This window comes from Zeus faber (genome assembly GCF_960531495.2).
Source record: "Zeus faber genome assembly, chromosome: 11".
NCBI classification, from domain to species: domain Eukaryota; kingdom Metazoa; phylum Chordata; class Actinopteri; order Zeiformes; family Zeidae; genus Zeus; species Zeus faber.
Window position 1 is genome coordinate 30,005,401 of NC_137205.1, and position 16,738 is coordinate 30,022,138.

Below are 16,738 nucleotides of genomic sequence, written 5' to 3' on the forward strand. Positions count from 1 at the left end.
ACATTCGCCTCAGCCATTCATTTCGAAGCATTCTGTTTTTCGTCCAATAGGAGGAGTGGGGGGGGCGGGGCTCGGCGCGTCTCCTCCTCCTCCTCCGCGGCCGCTGTCACTCCCCGGGCGGACGGCGTGCTGGCAGGATGGACTTCTTGCTGGGGAACCCGTACAGCACTCCGGTGGGACAGTGTGTCGGTAAGAAATACAACAACAGCAACAACAACAAAAACAACAACACCAACAACAACAACAACAACAACAACAACAACCCCTTGGGTTCGGTACTGAGGTGAGAAGTTCGGGCCTGGACCGGGGTGTTCCGACGGAAGGAGGGGACGTAAACATCGGGCTAGTGGACAGGATGCTAACAGGCTACCGAGCTAGCAGAGTGAAGTGGATGGACATGGAGGCTGTCCTCGCTCGCTAACTCCGCTTCCTGTCGGGGGAATTCACACCAAATTGAACATTGTATTTGTTGTGGTAGTGGTGCTCTGTTGTCTCATGATGACGGGTTTTTATATTATTCTATCGCTGTCACTTCATGGGGAGATGCCATTGATGATGGCCTCTCTGGGCTCAAATCTCAGCGTTGTTAGTTATAATAAAGCAGTGATTCTCAACCCTTTTCACACCAAGGACCCTCAGTCTGATATGATGTCGTTTCTGGGATCAAATCCCTGAAGATTGTTACTGTTAGATGTGATTTAATCCAGCCTTCGTGAACCTCACTGAACCTCCTAGACGCCTAGATTCCATATTCAGTAGTATAGGGAGATTACAGTGAAACTAGGATCAAAACATTATTGTACGTTCTCCAACGGTGATAATGTCGTTTCGATGAAATATTTATCATAACATTTTGATGGGGACCCCGTGGAACCTCCCGATGGACCCCTGGGGTGTCCCTGGACCCCACGTTGACAACCGCAGACAAAACACATCAAATGACTTATAATACGACAGGTGCCCTGCGTGTATCTTTCCTGAATGTAATATTTCTTAAGATTAAAACACTTGGAGGAATGTATTCTCAGTGGGGAACTATGGCCCCCTAGTATTTGAACTTAGCTTTTAGTTCCCCTTTTCTCAGTTATTTGACACTCTTAGATGGTTAGTTAGTAGACCTTGTCCTTATATTTAACAGCCACACAAAACTGCACTGACGCATACAAACCCACAGCCCAATTCATCAGAAAGAAACTCTTTAGATTACGACTCTTATTATTTAGATTTCAGGGTAGCAATATACATATTTCCTTATTGGATTTATGAAGTATCATCAGTGTTTTGACGGGGAGTAAGCGCTTAACGGATGGTTGATGGGCCTGCATGTTACCTATCACATCCCTCTTCAGTAAAACCTCTTGTTACTGTTGCTAAAGATTCCTTTTTTGGCTCCTCTGGATGGTTCGTCACTTGGCTTATTCTTAACAAATATTTTTGGTGTAGAATTCAGGCAAGCATTTTTGCAGCTGTTTAAACGATCTTGACATACTAGTGAAATGTTCCAAGCAGTGTTTCCTGTACCAGAGCGTTTAGCCAAGCTGTTGCAAAGTCTAGTTGGGAAGCATTTATTATCCAGTGTTTTGATCTTCTGTTTGGCCAGAAGAAAAGGTCTCCCAAAAAATCATCCAATTACCATAATTCATTTTCACCAACAAATTATTATTAATTATCGGTTAATGTGGATGGGAGATAAGGGGAAATACAATCTATAGCTAGTTATTTTCTTTTATTTTTTTATAGCTACAGCTCACCTCACAATTTGTTTGTAAGGCATTGTCCAGTGTTTTTCGTTGATGAGTGGGATGTGATCGATCAGTGGTTGAGTTTGGTTTTGGCCTATTTGGTTTGCTACTTGCATTTGGTCATTGGTGAAAATTGATTTTCCGAGTGGTTGTTGAGAATGCTTCCTGCTGGGGTGTGAACCACTCAGGTCACAGTTTCTCTAATGCATATGGAAAAACTATTGAATGGCTGACTACATGAGCTGAGAACTGGTACTGTACATGGCATATTCTCCAAGGCTGTCTACAGTAGCATGAATATCTCACAATCTGCAGACAATTGTGAAGGTCTAACCCTGAATATTCTCTAACCCCATATTCTATTCTTATATCTCCAGTCTTTCTTTGAGCATATCACTTTGGTAAGACTGAATGAGTTCCTCATGCTTCTAACAATCTGTTTCTCTTTTCAGAGAGAGTGGGCAGATAGACATTCCGTATATAAGTCATGGCACTGGGTGTAACTGGATTGAAACAGACAAATGGCTTTTAGAGGAAGGAAGTTTTGTCTGTAGGAGTTAGGGAAGCCATTCTGTGTGGATTCGGTCCTGAGTGTGCCCACATAGCCACCCACTGATCAACTGATTCTCTGTGTCTAGTCATGCAAGATGGCCCCCTTTGGTATTGCCAAGACTCGAGCTGCTTGTGCTGTAGAGGTCCTTTGAGGTCACTTATCAAGCCGAATGCAGCACCTCTTAAATTTCAGTTTCACAGAGAGATGGACACAACCCCTGGTTGGTTGCTCAGGTTGAGTTGCTGTGCTGATGTGTCGGCAGCTGTCCATTTAGCTGTTTCAGCGGTACCTTACACCGCTACAGCCGGAAGGAGGATCACGTTGCCTCTGACAAAAGGAGAGGGCAAAACAAAGACTGCACTGCAGATGAGACTTGCATTGTTGAGACCTAAATTGAGTTATTTCATTTACTAAGTGACTGATGGGGGTCACAGTGTGCTTGTACTATGTGTTGTGGTGCACTGTCTGTGCATTGTGGTGTACTCAATGGAACTAAAAGACAGTGTAGCAGTGAAAGACTGCTGAACTAAATTACTCGGCCCAAAAGGAATGCCTGTGAAAACAATCGAACAATTAAAACCGGTCTTTTAATTTTAATAACGAAGCAAAATTAGAAAACTATCTACAGGGATTTGTACATTCATGTTTGCTGGACAAACTGACCTCCAAATGTCTCCCTCATGTATCTAAAACTACGATTCATGAACCATAACAGAAAAATAACAGGAGTGGGTAATGAATGCTTCAATTCAATCACTAATCGGCCAATCAAAGATCACAGTTTGGGGAAACATACGTGTCTCCCAGAGATGATATTAAGACGACTTGAATTTGTCTGGTGACTAATCCAACCCCACCCAGTGTTGCTGACTATTGCGCTTACTGGCTGGCTCAACGGTTTATGAAGGAGACTGAGAGAAATGAGGAAGGACATGTAGGACATGAAAGAAGTGAGGCATTTTAAGAGAGTGAATGGCCAGGCTTTAAGGGGATGGAGATACATGGCTTTGTTGACAGTGGCTGGCACAGCCTGCCACCCTGCAGAGCCGCGTGACGCCTGATGCTACTAATGGGGTGTCAGTTCTCAGGAACGACAGAGTGAACGGAGAGGAATGCGTTCTGTAATTAAAGGCACCCGTGAATGATTTTGCCTAATTTCTAACACACTGGGTACAGAATTATGAATAATAAGTGTATTCATTTTGACATCAGTGGATGAACTGGTGGCGAGTGTCACTAATGGGAGGGTTTATCTCAGAAAACAACGCTGCATCCACACAATCAACTCTATGAAGAACCAAAAACAACCTGTTTCACCCTGAACTACGAACTGTAATGGTGATTAATCCATCCGTCTTTTGCCCCCAACACGTCTTCTCCCTTCACGCCTCCGCCTTCCCTACCTGTACCTGACAATCCACTTGAGGGGATTATATGGAATGTCCCAGTTGCTTGGAAATTCTTTCAGTTTCAGAGTGTACCACAAGTGGCTGGATGGACAATGCCTTCATCGTTCATCGACGGTGCTTGACAGCCTGCAGTACATCAATGGGTTGTGATTTGAAATAAAATAGTTTATTTGATGTATCAGCCATGATGGAGCTTTCAGATATTCCTTTGTGATGCTAAACCTTTGCTATATAAATTATTCATTATTGTGCAGTAAAAGACACAACTGCAATAAAACAAAACTGAACTTAATTGCACTGATAACTTAATAGCATCCTGTTGTTATATGGTGGGCTCCTGAAGAGCTTACCTCACCCAATCTCCTACACTGGCAATGAGCCCAGGCTCTGTTTATAGATACATGACAAAAGAGCTTTCTCATCTTCTTGGTGCATAGATTGTGCTTTTTAAGCAAGTTCTTTAGAGATAGAAATTATTTTTGAGGTTGGAATGAAAGGTCCCAATGTCCACATTGGGACCTCTTCCTCAGCTTCCTCAGCTCTTGTCCAGGCTGTGGCTGGTTGATTAACACAGAGATGTAAAGCATCAATAAGTCATGACTCTCAACCCATTCCAGTGAGCCCAGAGAGGCCCCTGGCCCCTGGCCCGGGGCGTGACGCGCTGCTCTGGCACCCGGGCTGCAGGGAGAGGAGCGTTCTGTCCGAGCTCCAGAGTGGTTTTATGAGAATCGATTGATGGGTGGTCACAGCATCTTAGTCACAGCTAATGCGAACTTCCACAGCCCCACGGATTAGACTGCAGTTATTTATGGTTTCCAAGTTTAGCCAGATGACTCGCTTCCAATAGAGAACTATTCAAAGCATTAATGTTCAAGGCTGGCTTTCTTTTTCCATGTGCTCCAAAACTGCACTGGCTTCTCTCAGGACCTAGTGAAAATACTTTATCGGCACAACGCACTCTGTTGTGTAAACAACCATGACTGATGAATCTAAGCCCTACCTTAAAGTGCTTTGCCTATAGAAATGCCACGTGTGTTCTGGAAAATGTCTCATCTGTTTGAGAGACAGAGCAGCTTGTCTCGCTTACCCGACTCTTTCACGTTCAGCGTTATGTAACCACTGGCTGCTGTAATTAGTGAATGTGCAGCAGTGCTGAAATGTTATTTGTTGCTTCTGCTCAGTCGTTGTTTTGCAGGGCACCACTCTTTCATGTGCTTTTCCTTGGACTAGCATGACTCATAAAGAGGGATGCAGTAGTACAACAGGATGAGATGCTGTACAATCCAGATAATAAAATCCTGATGTATTGTTATATATGCTTTATCTATTTTTTCCCTGGAGCACAACAATGGTAGTTGAATTTCAAAAAAACAAATTGCATTCTTATCAGATTTTTATTTTATTTCATACATTTTTAAATGGTCTTTTCCCATTCCATTTTCACTGACAGGCCTTCATGATACTGCAATAAACAATTGCCAAATTTATTTTATTTAAGGAAAATGAGAGAAAACAGTATGACTTTGGGACTGAGCTGAAATTAATTCCTTGGTTTTACAGAATTTTACAGAAGGGTTTTGTTTGAGCTTGAGTGAGGAATAAATGTTGCCTCTTTGTGGAAGCATCTGTGTTTGTCCAAAAGACAGCGGAGAACTGAGTATTAGTATTATTTTTATTATTATTTATTTTGCATTTGTATACTCAAATACCTTCCAGTGCAGAAGAGGAGATGGATCGCAGATCAAATAATGTCTCCAGTACGTAATTCAATGGCAAGGGTAATTTAAAAAATGTCAGATGTTCTACAAAACAAACCAGATTTTCTGCTTTTTGTTTACACACAGAAGCATGTCTGATGTTGTCAAGTTGATTATGATCTACTGTTAAATGGAAGAAGTGGATTGGTGCATGGGAAGGTCCAATAATAATAGCCGGACCGCATGTTATGTCATGTTTATCCTTGGTTTGAACTCACCCATGATGCTGTCGGTTGATAAATATGATTTTTTTTTATGTTAATCCTCCCATCAATGGGTATTGGAGATCTAAGTGGACGGGGGCCAAATTCAATCAGCTATAACATGGCTTTGAGGAGAATCCACAGTCCACGCAAAGCATACTGTACTTAATGCCCTGGCAAACGAATGCCTTGATTTATTACATTTAATTCCAGGAATTTGCTAAAATTAAATGTTATGTTATGATCTAATATGCCCTGACAGTAGCACCAGTATCAAGATGTCTTCCGCCGTAGATTCAGACTTCTCGTTTTATGGAGCTTCTTTCTCTCCTGAATTCCCCCCGATTGACTTCCATCGAAACTTGGACACGTCAAGAACACTTGTGGTGGTTGGATTAACGTGAAAATCATCTGTGTCGAAAAATGGGATGATCACCGGTCATGTTCCGGCTAATGTTGTTTCAAACCGTCCTCGTCCCCCGTGCAGAGAGGGCCACGGAGGGGGCGCTGCAGAGCGAGGACTGGACCCTCAACATGGAGATCTGTGACATCATAAACGAGACGGAGGAGGGGTGAGTCAGACGCACGCACGCACGCACGCACGCATGCACGCACTGCTTGTTTCCAGCCAACACAAAAAAAGCTGACTGTTGTGCTTGAACCTCGATGAAACCAGATGGGATTGTTTTTGTTTGTTGGCATTCAATGAAAGGGTTCGACATTTTTTGGAGATCATTTTTTTTGTGTCCTCCCTCCCACCCATGGGCTTTTATTTCCTTTGCTTTCACACCTATTCTCTCTCTCCATCTCGTAGCGACCTATTGTTTCTCTGTCTCTCTCTCCATCTCTCTCCCTCTCTCGCTTCCACGTTCTTCATGCTCACAAGCCCCCCCCCCCACTCATTTGGCATATACTAACGCAGATCCTCCATCTCTGTCTCTCTCTCCATCTAACTGTCTCTCTCTCTCTGTCCATCACTCACTCACTCACTCACTCACTCACTCACTCACTCACACACTCATTCGCACGCACGTACACACACACACACACACACACACACACACACACACACACACACACACACACACACACACACACACACACACACACACACACACACACACACACACACACACAACAAACAAACAAACAAACAAACAAACAAACAAACAAACAAACAAACAAACAAAAAGCCCAGCTCCATATCCGTCTTGACAGAACACTGGGGCGTTTATATTCGAGGAGCTTAACAAGCTTGGGCGACATCAAGCTAGCTCCATTGTTGGACGGCATCACGTGAGGGAGCAGGGACAGGGAGGGTGACGTCCCACAAACAGAGCTTTCAATATCCTCCAGACCTCTGCGAGTCCAGCAGTTCACCAAATAAATGCTGCATATGTGGCGTTGAATTCAAAACGTCAGTAAAACCTCAACGGAACCCACGGCATCTTAACTTGGATCGATTACACATTTTCGAGGTGTTTACTGTTTTCTCCGTTTACTGTTAATGTGCAGCTCTGTGTTTTCATCCAGTGCCTCGATTTCTAACCTCTGCTGGAAAACAAACACGTCTGCTACTCTCACGAAGGTCATTGATGGTGCTTTCTAACGGGACATTCATGCCTTTTACTAATTGAAAGGCCTCGCAGATATACAGTATATACATGCACGCGAACTGTGCACACACATGCAGAGCTCTCAGTTGGAAGATAAGAAAATCAAAAACACCTTATGGTTCCCTGGGGGAAAAAGTTAAAACAGGGACTAATGAGGGAGTGTATAAAAGCACTTTCCGTGATGTTTTATGTGCGGTGGAGCAGTGTAGTGGGAGGGAGTGAACAAACCTGAGCTCTTTATGCGCGATTAGCTTTGATCTCGCCTTGGGAGAGATCGATGGACAGACAGGAAGAGAGAGAGACATGGAGAGAGAGGGAGAGAGAGGGAGAGAAACAGATGGTCTGACCGGCTCTGCCTCCGCACGGCTGTCTCCCTCCGAGTGAAAGATTTACGATGACAGACAGACAGGCATCTGTTATTGTGTCACGGAAAAAATAATTGATTCCAACAAAGCCAGAGGAGTCGGCGGCGTTCTCATCCTGCCGTGTCCCCTCCCCCAGGCCCAAAGACGCCATGCGGGCCCTGAAGAAGAGGCTGAGCGGGAACAAGAACTACAGAGAGGTGATGCTCGCTCTGACGGTAAGACTTTTGGCACGGTTTTAGTACGGTTTTCGTTTTTTAGTTTTTTTTTTGTTTTTGTTTTTTTAACCTTATCTGGAGCATATTTTCAGGTCCCCCTGCGCTGGGGTGTCACGTTAACTACCACGTGGCATTTTAGTTTGCGATGAATTCTCATACAAATTGCGATGAACAATTTCATTGTTTGGTTCATTTTATGCCACTCTATGAGCATTATAGTGGCATACAATAATACTTGTAATAATACATACATAATAATAAATACACATCATACAAGAGCCATCCATTGGCATTGAACATCAGAACACAGAAACTCTGCTAGACAGTTACGTTTCGACCAAACTGAGGGAAACGCACCCAATTCGTGTTCAATCTGACATGAATGTTATTCCCTTCCATTTGGACAGAAACTCCCTGCACCTCTTTGCTCGGCAGTCGGCTCTTTCTTCTGGATCTCAGGCCTCCCAAGCTAAAGTTGGAGCTGTGAATTCATCCATCTTGTATTTCACATCTTGCATTTTGTTTCTGAGCGCCGTGTTCATTGAGCGGCGTTCACGCCCACTCACGTCTTTGATGGCCGTGCCTCGTGAAAAGCAAAAACACCCTTTGCCCTTTAAGTTTCACATAAAAGCACCTCCGAAAGGAGGCGAATCTTTAAAGAGCGGAGTCCCTTTCAGCCGCGTGTTTATCACTTTGCTCTTCGTCTCCGTCTCTTTACCTCCTCCTCCTCCCCCCGTCTTCTCTCTCTCTCTCTCTCTCTCTCTCTCTGTCTCTGTCTCTCTCTCTTCCTCTCTCTCTCTCTCTCTCTCTTCCTCTCTCTCTCTCTCTCTGTCTCTCTCTCTTCCTCTCTCTCTCTCTCTCTCCAGGTGTTGGAGACGTGCGTGAAGAACTGCGGTCACAGATTTCATGTCCAGGTTGCCAACAGGGACTTTATCGACGGCGTGCTCGTCAAAATAATCTCCCTCAAAACCAACCCTCCGACTATAGTACAGGACAAAGTACTGGCTCTCATACAGGTACCAGCATGCTGATTTCATAGTCTACTGCCTCCGGAATCGCATACTCCATGTTGCATACCACATGTTACATACGTACTACATGTTACATACTACATGTTACATACTACATGTTACGTATGTACTACATGTTACATACTACATGTTACATATGTACTACATGTTACATACTACATGTTATGTACGTACTACATGTTACATACTACATGTTACGTATGTTCTACATGTTACATACATGTTATGCACGTACTACATGTTACATACTACATGTTATGTACATCCTACATGTTACATACTACATGTTACTTACTACATGTTACATACGTACTTCATGTTATGCACTACATGTTCCATATGTACTACATGTTACACACTACATGTTATGTATGTACTACATGTTACATACTACATGTTACATACTACATGTTATGTATGTACTACATGTTACATACTACAAGAGAAGATTGATGTCTTCTCGGATGTACTATATCGTCATGTCACCTCTCCACTTCCTTTCAGCACCTTGAGGGTTGATGCTGACACTCCATTATTTATTTGTTGTTATTATACTTTATCAATCCCTCTGGGGGAAATTAGTTCTCTGCATTTGGCCCATCTCTACCTACCGTGTGAGCAGGGGCAGCACCCGGGGACCAACTCCAGCTCTTTTTCGGTGCCTTGTTCAGGGGCACCGACAGCAATATTAACCCCTAACACGCACGTCTTTTGATGGTGGGAGGAAACCGGCGCAGCGTGAGGAAACACAAACGCAGGGAGAACATGCAAACTCTTACTGCGGCCTTTCTTTTAATCAGGCGGTGAAGGTTGTTTTTTGTGCTTATTCTGAGTGGCTTACGACTTCTGTAAATGGCTGAACTTCCAGCTCAGTGTGGCAGGGTGCAGCCCAACACGCTCAGCCAAGCATCGGAGCTGGTGTCTGTTGAGGAGGTTGCGATGCTGGAGGATTTCTTTCACGGTTTACTGGCACTGCCTTAAAAAGAAAACGGAATCAAGTGGGTCAGCAGCTGCGTTCAGTCCCACGTCATGGCAGGAGGCGGGCGGGTGCCGCACGCCCCGCCTCCCAGGTGAAGTGATGCAGAGTGGATTTGGGTTACCTGAGGGCAGCTCGGCCAACAGGTGCTGCCCCCCCCCCCGCTCTGAATCGTCCATCATTATTTCGAGGCATCTGGCGGAGACTCCGTTTAAAAGACCCAGGACACATTTATTTTAGACTGCAGGTTTGTGCTGCCTGCACTGTTTACATCCAGAGAGTGAAAGCAGTCAGGATGAGGGACGTGAGACGTCAGGATTGTAGGCATCACTTGTTGACGCTGATGACATCAGGCAATAGTGCAGAAGGTGTCGCTGATGTTGCATAAAAATAGCGATGCGAGTATCCCCATATTTTCTTATATTTTGACATCGATATGTGCACTTTTAAAATGTGATGGGAACTTTTAATGTTCTTGATTCTCAGGGGTTAAATCCTACCACTCTCAATGGAAAGAAAAATACTTTTCATCAAGTCCAAAAATAACACTTGTTTAAAATAAAAAATAAAAAAAATGCAAAAGAAAAGCATGAATTTAATTATTTATGGGCGTGATCAATAACACTGGAGCCAAACGTGAAGCTCCTTCTCCATGAAGCTTCGTAGCAGATGGGTCTGCAATGGCAGCCGTTTGGGGCTGAATGTTCGCCCATGTCGCTAAAACTCAAGCAGTTTGAGGATATAGGCGGGGTAGTTCATGGGGATTGAGGGAGCTTGACAGGTCTGGGGGTGAGGGGCGTTTCCCCCTAAACATAGAGTCCGGCCCAGATTTCCTGTTTGGAGAGACGGCCATCGATCTAACAGAGGACTGACTGGCATCAATCAACCACATTTCCAAATCCCCACTAATACGTCATGGTCAACAAGCAAACAAAATAAAACATGACTGACTGGGGAGTGGGTGCTTGTTTTCCTGCGGCTTTAAACAAACCGTGCGTGTGTCTGTGTATGAATGTTGTGGCAGGCCTGGGCAGATGCCTTCAGAAGCAGCCCAGACCTGACGGGCGTGGTGCATATTTATGAGGAGCTGAAGAGGAAAGGTATCGAGTTCCCCATGGCCGACCTCGACGCTCTGTCTCCAATCCACACACCACAGAGGGTGAGCCTGTGTACACACACACACACACACACACACACACACACACACACACACACACACACACACACACACACACTCACACTCACACTCACACTCACACTCACACTCACACACACACAACACCAATGTCATGTGAGCTGAACTTCCTCCTCCTGCAGGGCGTTCCAGAGGTCGACCCGGCAGTGCTCAAATACAAAGCCCCAGCTTGTCCCGCTGTTGCACCTCCCAAACCCGTAGCCTCTACGCCGGCCCCCGGCCCTGCAGCACACATCCCCCATGTCCCCCCCAACGCACCTGGCCCCATCACGGTCGATCCCGAACAGGTGAGGGAGCCAGACGGTGACCTCTGACCTCTAACATTACCTTACTACCGGACCATCGAGGACTACAGTATGGGAGGAGTGGGAATGCAGTATGATGGAGTGCGGCCAGCTGAAGGAAACTCTTTGGTTTTAGTTGAGTTCTCTATCGTTGCCTCTGAAGCACATGTGATCAATAAGCTCTGACCTCTGACCCCATGTGTCGGCAGATCGGCAGGCTGCGCAGCGAACTGGATGTGGTGAGAGGGAACACCAAAGTCATGTCTGAGATGCTGACGGAGATGGTCCCTGGCCAGGAGGACGCTTCCGATCTGGAACTACTGCAGGTTAAACACGGCTGCGCTCTCATAGGCCCTCGTTACTGAGAAAATACCTTTTTGATTGGTTCTGCCTGCCTGTTTATTGTTTATTGCATGTTTTTTTTTTGTTGTAAAATGTACAAAATAGAAGTGAGAATGTCCCAGGTTTGAAGGTTTTGAAGTGTAAGGAAATCCTCGAGCCAGTCTCAACAGTTCAAGAATAAAATAAACAAAAAGCAATGTAAGGAGAGTAGGTAAATAGGTTTATACTAATATAAGGTAATGTAAGTTAAATAAAGTGCAAGTTTAAAGTAGCAGCTATGCAGATCACTGTACATAAGTACTAGCTGGATGGACCTGTTTACTGCCAGCCTGCTTTCCAGAATTGGATAGTGGTTCTGGCTGAAGTCAGTTAGGTCTACTTGCCATCACTAGGGGGAGCAGTGTCTCCAGGTATCGCCACTCTGCTCCCAGTTGCTCTGTGCTTCCTTGCAGACTTCCACACCAACAGCACTCTGGAGCGTAATCCCCTCTGGGCAACTCTCCCCAACTATTTATAATGACCACAGGCGAAAATACATTTTTAAACTACCCAGCGTTGTGGAGCCACACCAGTCAGAAATGGGATGTTGTAACACCCGTGTAACTCGCTTTTCTCCAGGCGCCCCATGAAAGGCTCTTGACTTAATTGGATCTAAGTGTCTATATTCACTACTTTCTGTCTGTTCTATGAGCCAAGCTTCCATGAACAGCTGGCTAAACATTAACCATAGGGACACAGTGGATGGCTACATGCTGCAGGGTTTTAAACAGTATGCTGGGCGGCTGTCAACTTGGATGTCAGTGACTCTGCTGTAATGTACTATTTAGAGGACATTTAGTGATGGGCGATATGGTCTTCAAATTGTATCACCATACCTTATGGTTTTGTTTTGCGTAAGAAAATGTGCTGCTCCACTGCTTCCGCAAATGACAATTAAGTACACAAAATGTTTTAAACAAAAAACACAAGACAATAAATCAAGAAAAAAATCAATTGAATAAGATAAAAAATATATATAAATACATTTCTTTTTTTTTTTTGCTTTATTGTCTTGCTTTTTTGTTTAATACATTTTATGCACTTGATTGTCATATATATACAGTGGGGCAAAAAAGTATTTAGTCAGCCACCAATTGTGCAAGTTCTCCCACTTAAAAAGACGAGAGAGGCCTGTTATTTTCATCATAGGTATACCTCAACTATGAGAGACAAAATGAGAATAAGAAATCCAGAAAATCACATTGTCTGATTTTTAAAGAATTTATTTGCAAATTATGGTGGAAAATAAGTATTTGGTCAATAACAAAAGTTCATCTCAGTACTTTGTTATATACCCTTTGTTTGAAATGACAGAGGTCAAACGTTTTCTGTAAGTCTTCACAAGGTTTTCACACACTGTTGCTGGTATTTTGGCCCATTCCTCCATGCAGATCTCCTCTAGAGCAGTGATGTTTTGGGGCTGTCGCTGGGCAACATGGACTTTCAACTCCCTCCAAAGATTTTCTATGGGGTTGAGATCTGGAGACTGGCTAGGCCACTCCAGGACCTTGAAATGCTTCTTACGAAGCCACTCCTTCATTGCCCGGGCGGTGTGTTTGGGATCATTGTCATGCTGAAAGACCCAGCCATGTTTCATCTTCAATGCCCTTGCTGATGGAAGGAGGTTTTCACTCAAAATATCACGATACATGGCCCCATTCATTCTTTCCTTTACACGGATCAGTCGTCCTGGTCCCTTTGCAGAAAAACAGCCCCAAAGCATGATGTTTCCACCCCCATGCTTCACAGTAGGTATGCTGTTCTTTGGATGCAACTCAGCTTTCTTTCTCCTCCAAACACGACAAGTTGAGTTTTTACCAAAAAGTTATATTTTGGTTTCTGACCATATGACATCCTCCAAATCCTCTTCTGGATCATCCAAATGCTCTCTAGCAAACTTCAGACGGGCCTGGACATGTACTGGCTGAAGCAGGGGGACACGTCTGGCACTGCAGGATTTGAGTCCCTGGCGGCGTAGTGTGTTACTGATGATAGCCTTTGTTACTTTGGTCCCAGCTCTCTGCAGGTCATTCACTAGGTCCCCCCGTGTGGTTCTGGGATGTTTGTTCACCGTTCTTGTGATCATTTTGACCCCACGGGGTGAGATCTTGCGTGGAGCCCCAGATCGAGGGAGATTATCAGTGGTCTTGTATGTCTTCCATTTTCTAATAATTGCTCCCACAGTTGATTTCTTCACAACAAGCTGCTTACCTATTGCAGATTGTCTTCCCAGCCTGGTGCAGGTCTACAATTTTGTTTCTGGTGTCCTTTGACAGCTCTTTGGTCTTGGCCATAGTGGAGTTTGGAGTGTGACTGTTTGAGGTTGTAGACGGGTGTCTTTTATACTGATAACGAGTGGAGGACAGAGGAGCCTCTTAAGGAAAAAGTTAGTTCTATGAAAGCCATAAATCTTGCTTGTTTGTAGGTGACCAAATACTTATTTTACCGAGGTATTTACCAATGCATTAAAAATCCTAAAATGTGATTTCCTGGATTCTTTCCCCCCATTCTGTCTCTCATAGTCGAAGTGTACCTACGATGAAAATTACAGGCCTCTCTCATCTTTTTAAGTGGGAGGACTTGCGCACAATTGGTGGCTGACTAAATACTTTTTTACACCACTGAGTGTGTGTATATATATATATATATATATATATATATATATATATATTTTTTTTTTTTTTTTTTAATTTTTTCCTCAATACCTTATAACCCCAAACGCAATCTTAAAAAGCATCTCCAGCCGACTTTAAACAAACCAAAGTGACATGATTTGCAGTTTGTTGAGGTACATCGAAGGGAGGTTCTGTACCTTCTGGACAGTTTCTCCCTTCAGTTCCCTACAGCTCATCTAGCGTTCATCCGGAAATGTCTTAGTTCTATATAATCCAAACGTGTATTACAGTGTTTAAATGAACCTGTTCTGCCTTTAGAGGAAGCGGCAGAATTCTGCACTGGTTTTACATAATCCAATGCAGTAAATGAAAGTGTTTGGACCTGGCCCAGGAGCTGAACAGGACGTGCCGGGCGATGCAGCAGAGGGTGGTGGAGCTGATCTCCCGCGTCTCCAACGAGGAGGTGACGGAGGAGCTGCTGCACGTCAACGACGACCTCAACAACAACTTCCTCCGATACGAGAGGTAACTCGACAAGCGCGGAGCGGATCACAATCCTTTTGGAAAAGGGATTCCACAGTCATATGTTTAATGCCGTTGGAGCCATGTTTCTGCACATGTTTGATGCTTTAAAGGAGGGAAAAGCACTCAGAGGGTTCTCTTCCTGTTGTGTCCTCGTAGGTACGAGAGGTACCGCTCGGGTAGAAGTGCACAGAACAATGGGGTGAGTACAGCCAACAAAAACACTCAGTTTGTGAGTACAGACAATAAAAAAACAAAAAATAATGGATTTAAGTAGATACGTGATTACAAAATACATGTTTAAAGTGGAAATCCGTGAGATCTTGTGGGGATTACACTGCAAGTCCAAGAATTCCATGAGAAATGGGAACACACAGACACACACAGAGACACACACACACACACACACACACACATTCGTATATAACCAACAGTGGACTATCATTCTCCACGGACCAAGTGTGGACCTCTTTTTCTCTCTTTCTCTTTTCTCTTTTCTACACTTTGTTGTGGCTGTTGGGGCATCTTCAGAGGATTCATTTTAAACTCATTAATTTTAAACTCATTTATTTTAAACTCATTTATTTTAAACTCATTAATTTTAAACTCATTCATGAATATAGCGAAGTAAAAGATACTAATTTACTCTTTTTTAAATTAGGATCATTAGCTGTGCTAATTGGCTCCTCTGTCGTTATTCATCCATAATTGCGTATTAATGTTGCTTTTGTCAGTGTTTACCGGACAAGAGGGGACCTTTTAGTTTTTTGTGCGACCAGAACAGGCCAGTAACTCATCTGCTATGTACAATAGCCTTATGCTGCCGCAATTAGCTGTGGTCAAACTGTCACATCGAATTATTAGATTTGAAATTTCCCTCATTAGCGTTTCTCTCACGTGTGTGTGTGTGTGTGTGTGTGTGTGTGTGTGTGTGTGTGTGTGTGTGTGTGTGTGTGTGTGTGTGCGTGCGTGCATGCGTTTTTTCTGGTGTTTATTGGTCCTCTATTTTGCTTGCATTACCGCTAGTTGACAGAGGCAAGTTTGACAGAAAGTCTGTGTTGGAACGCACTGAGTGATTGATGTTGACACGTGTCTGTTTCCTGGAGCCAAATATTTAGGCCCATATGACATGTGTCAACACAAGATCCTCTCTGTCCAGTGAAAGTGGACGTGCTCTTTCCTCCCCTCGCTCCCTCGCTCTCTGAAATCCTCCACAACCATGTCCCGGTTTCACCCCGTGAAGCCAGGACACCATGCCGGACCTGCGAACCACACTTTCCATTTGTCAACCAAGTAGAATGTGTTACTTATTTATGATGCATTTATTATTCATTCTACAGGCAAGTAGAATTGATTTTCCCATTTCCTGTATGTGTTTAAAACAAACACAAAAAAGAGCTTAAATGCCATAATCCAAGCTCGCGTGCTATTGGCCACTGGGCAGTGTGTTCATATCCTATGTTCTGGAACCATATTACCATATTGTTATGCAATTAAGACGTTGTGACGCGATGCACATTTTACCCCTCAGTGTCCAATTTATTTATATTAGTTCTCCAAATTGTGTTTCAATTGTGAGCTCTGAAATATCTGAGGCCGTTTTGTCAGAACAAGGGCGGATTCTTATGCAATATTCGTTTTATTCATACACATGTATATTCCCTGTGGTTATGGTGATAAGAGCTTCTTACCTCCCAGCCTAGACGAAGCACGATGCAGTGAAGCCAATATGGGCCGGTGGCAGTAGCTGAAGTAAAGTACAAATAGTATAAAGCAACATTGATGATATAGTGATATAGCAGCATGATGATAATAATACTAGTAGCAATAATGCTAGTACCAGGAGATTGCTAACATCGCTTATTAGTTTATTC

General features: G+C 43.9%; 1 protein-coding gene across 1 annotated transcript in view; it reads left to right on the plus strand.

Moving 5' to 3' along the window:
• Positions 1-122: 122 nt before the first annotated feature.
• Positions 123-16,738, plus strand: part of tom1l2a (target of myb1 like 2 membrane trafficking protein a) — a 29,377-nt gene continuing 12,761 nt past the window's right edge. Inside the window, 9 exon segments of the mRNA XM_080009192.1 lie at positions 123-189; positions 6,152-6,236; positions 7,782-7,860; positions 8,727-8,876; positions 10,892-11,026; positions 11,185-11,349; positions 11,556-11,672; positions 14,734-14,867; positions 15,024-15,066. Of these exon segments, the coding sequence (XP_079865318.1) occupies positions 138-189; positions 6,152-6,236; positions 7,782-7,860; positions 8,727-8,876; positions 10,892-11,026; positions 11,185-11,349; positions 11,556-11,672; positions 14,734-14,867; positions 15,024-15,066 (960 nt within the window). The 5' untranslated portion in view covers positions 123-137.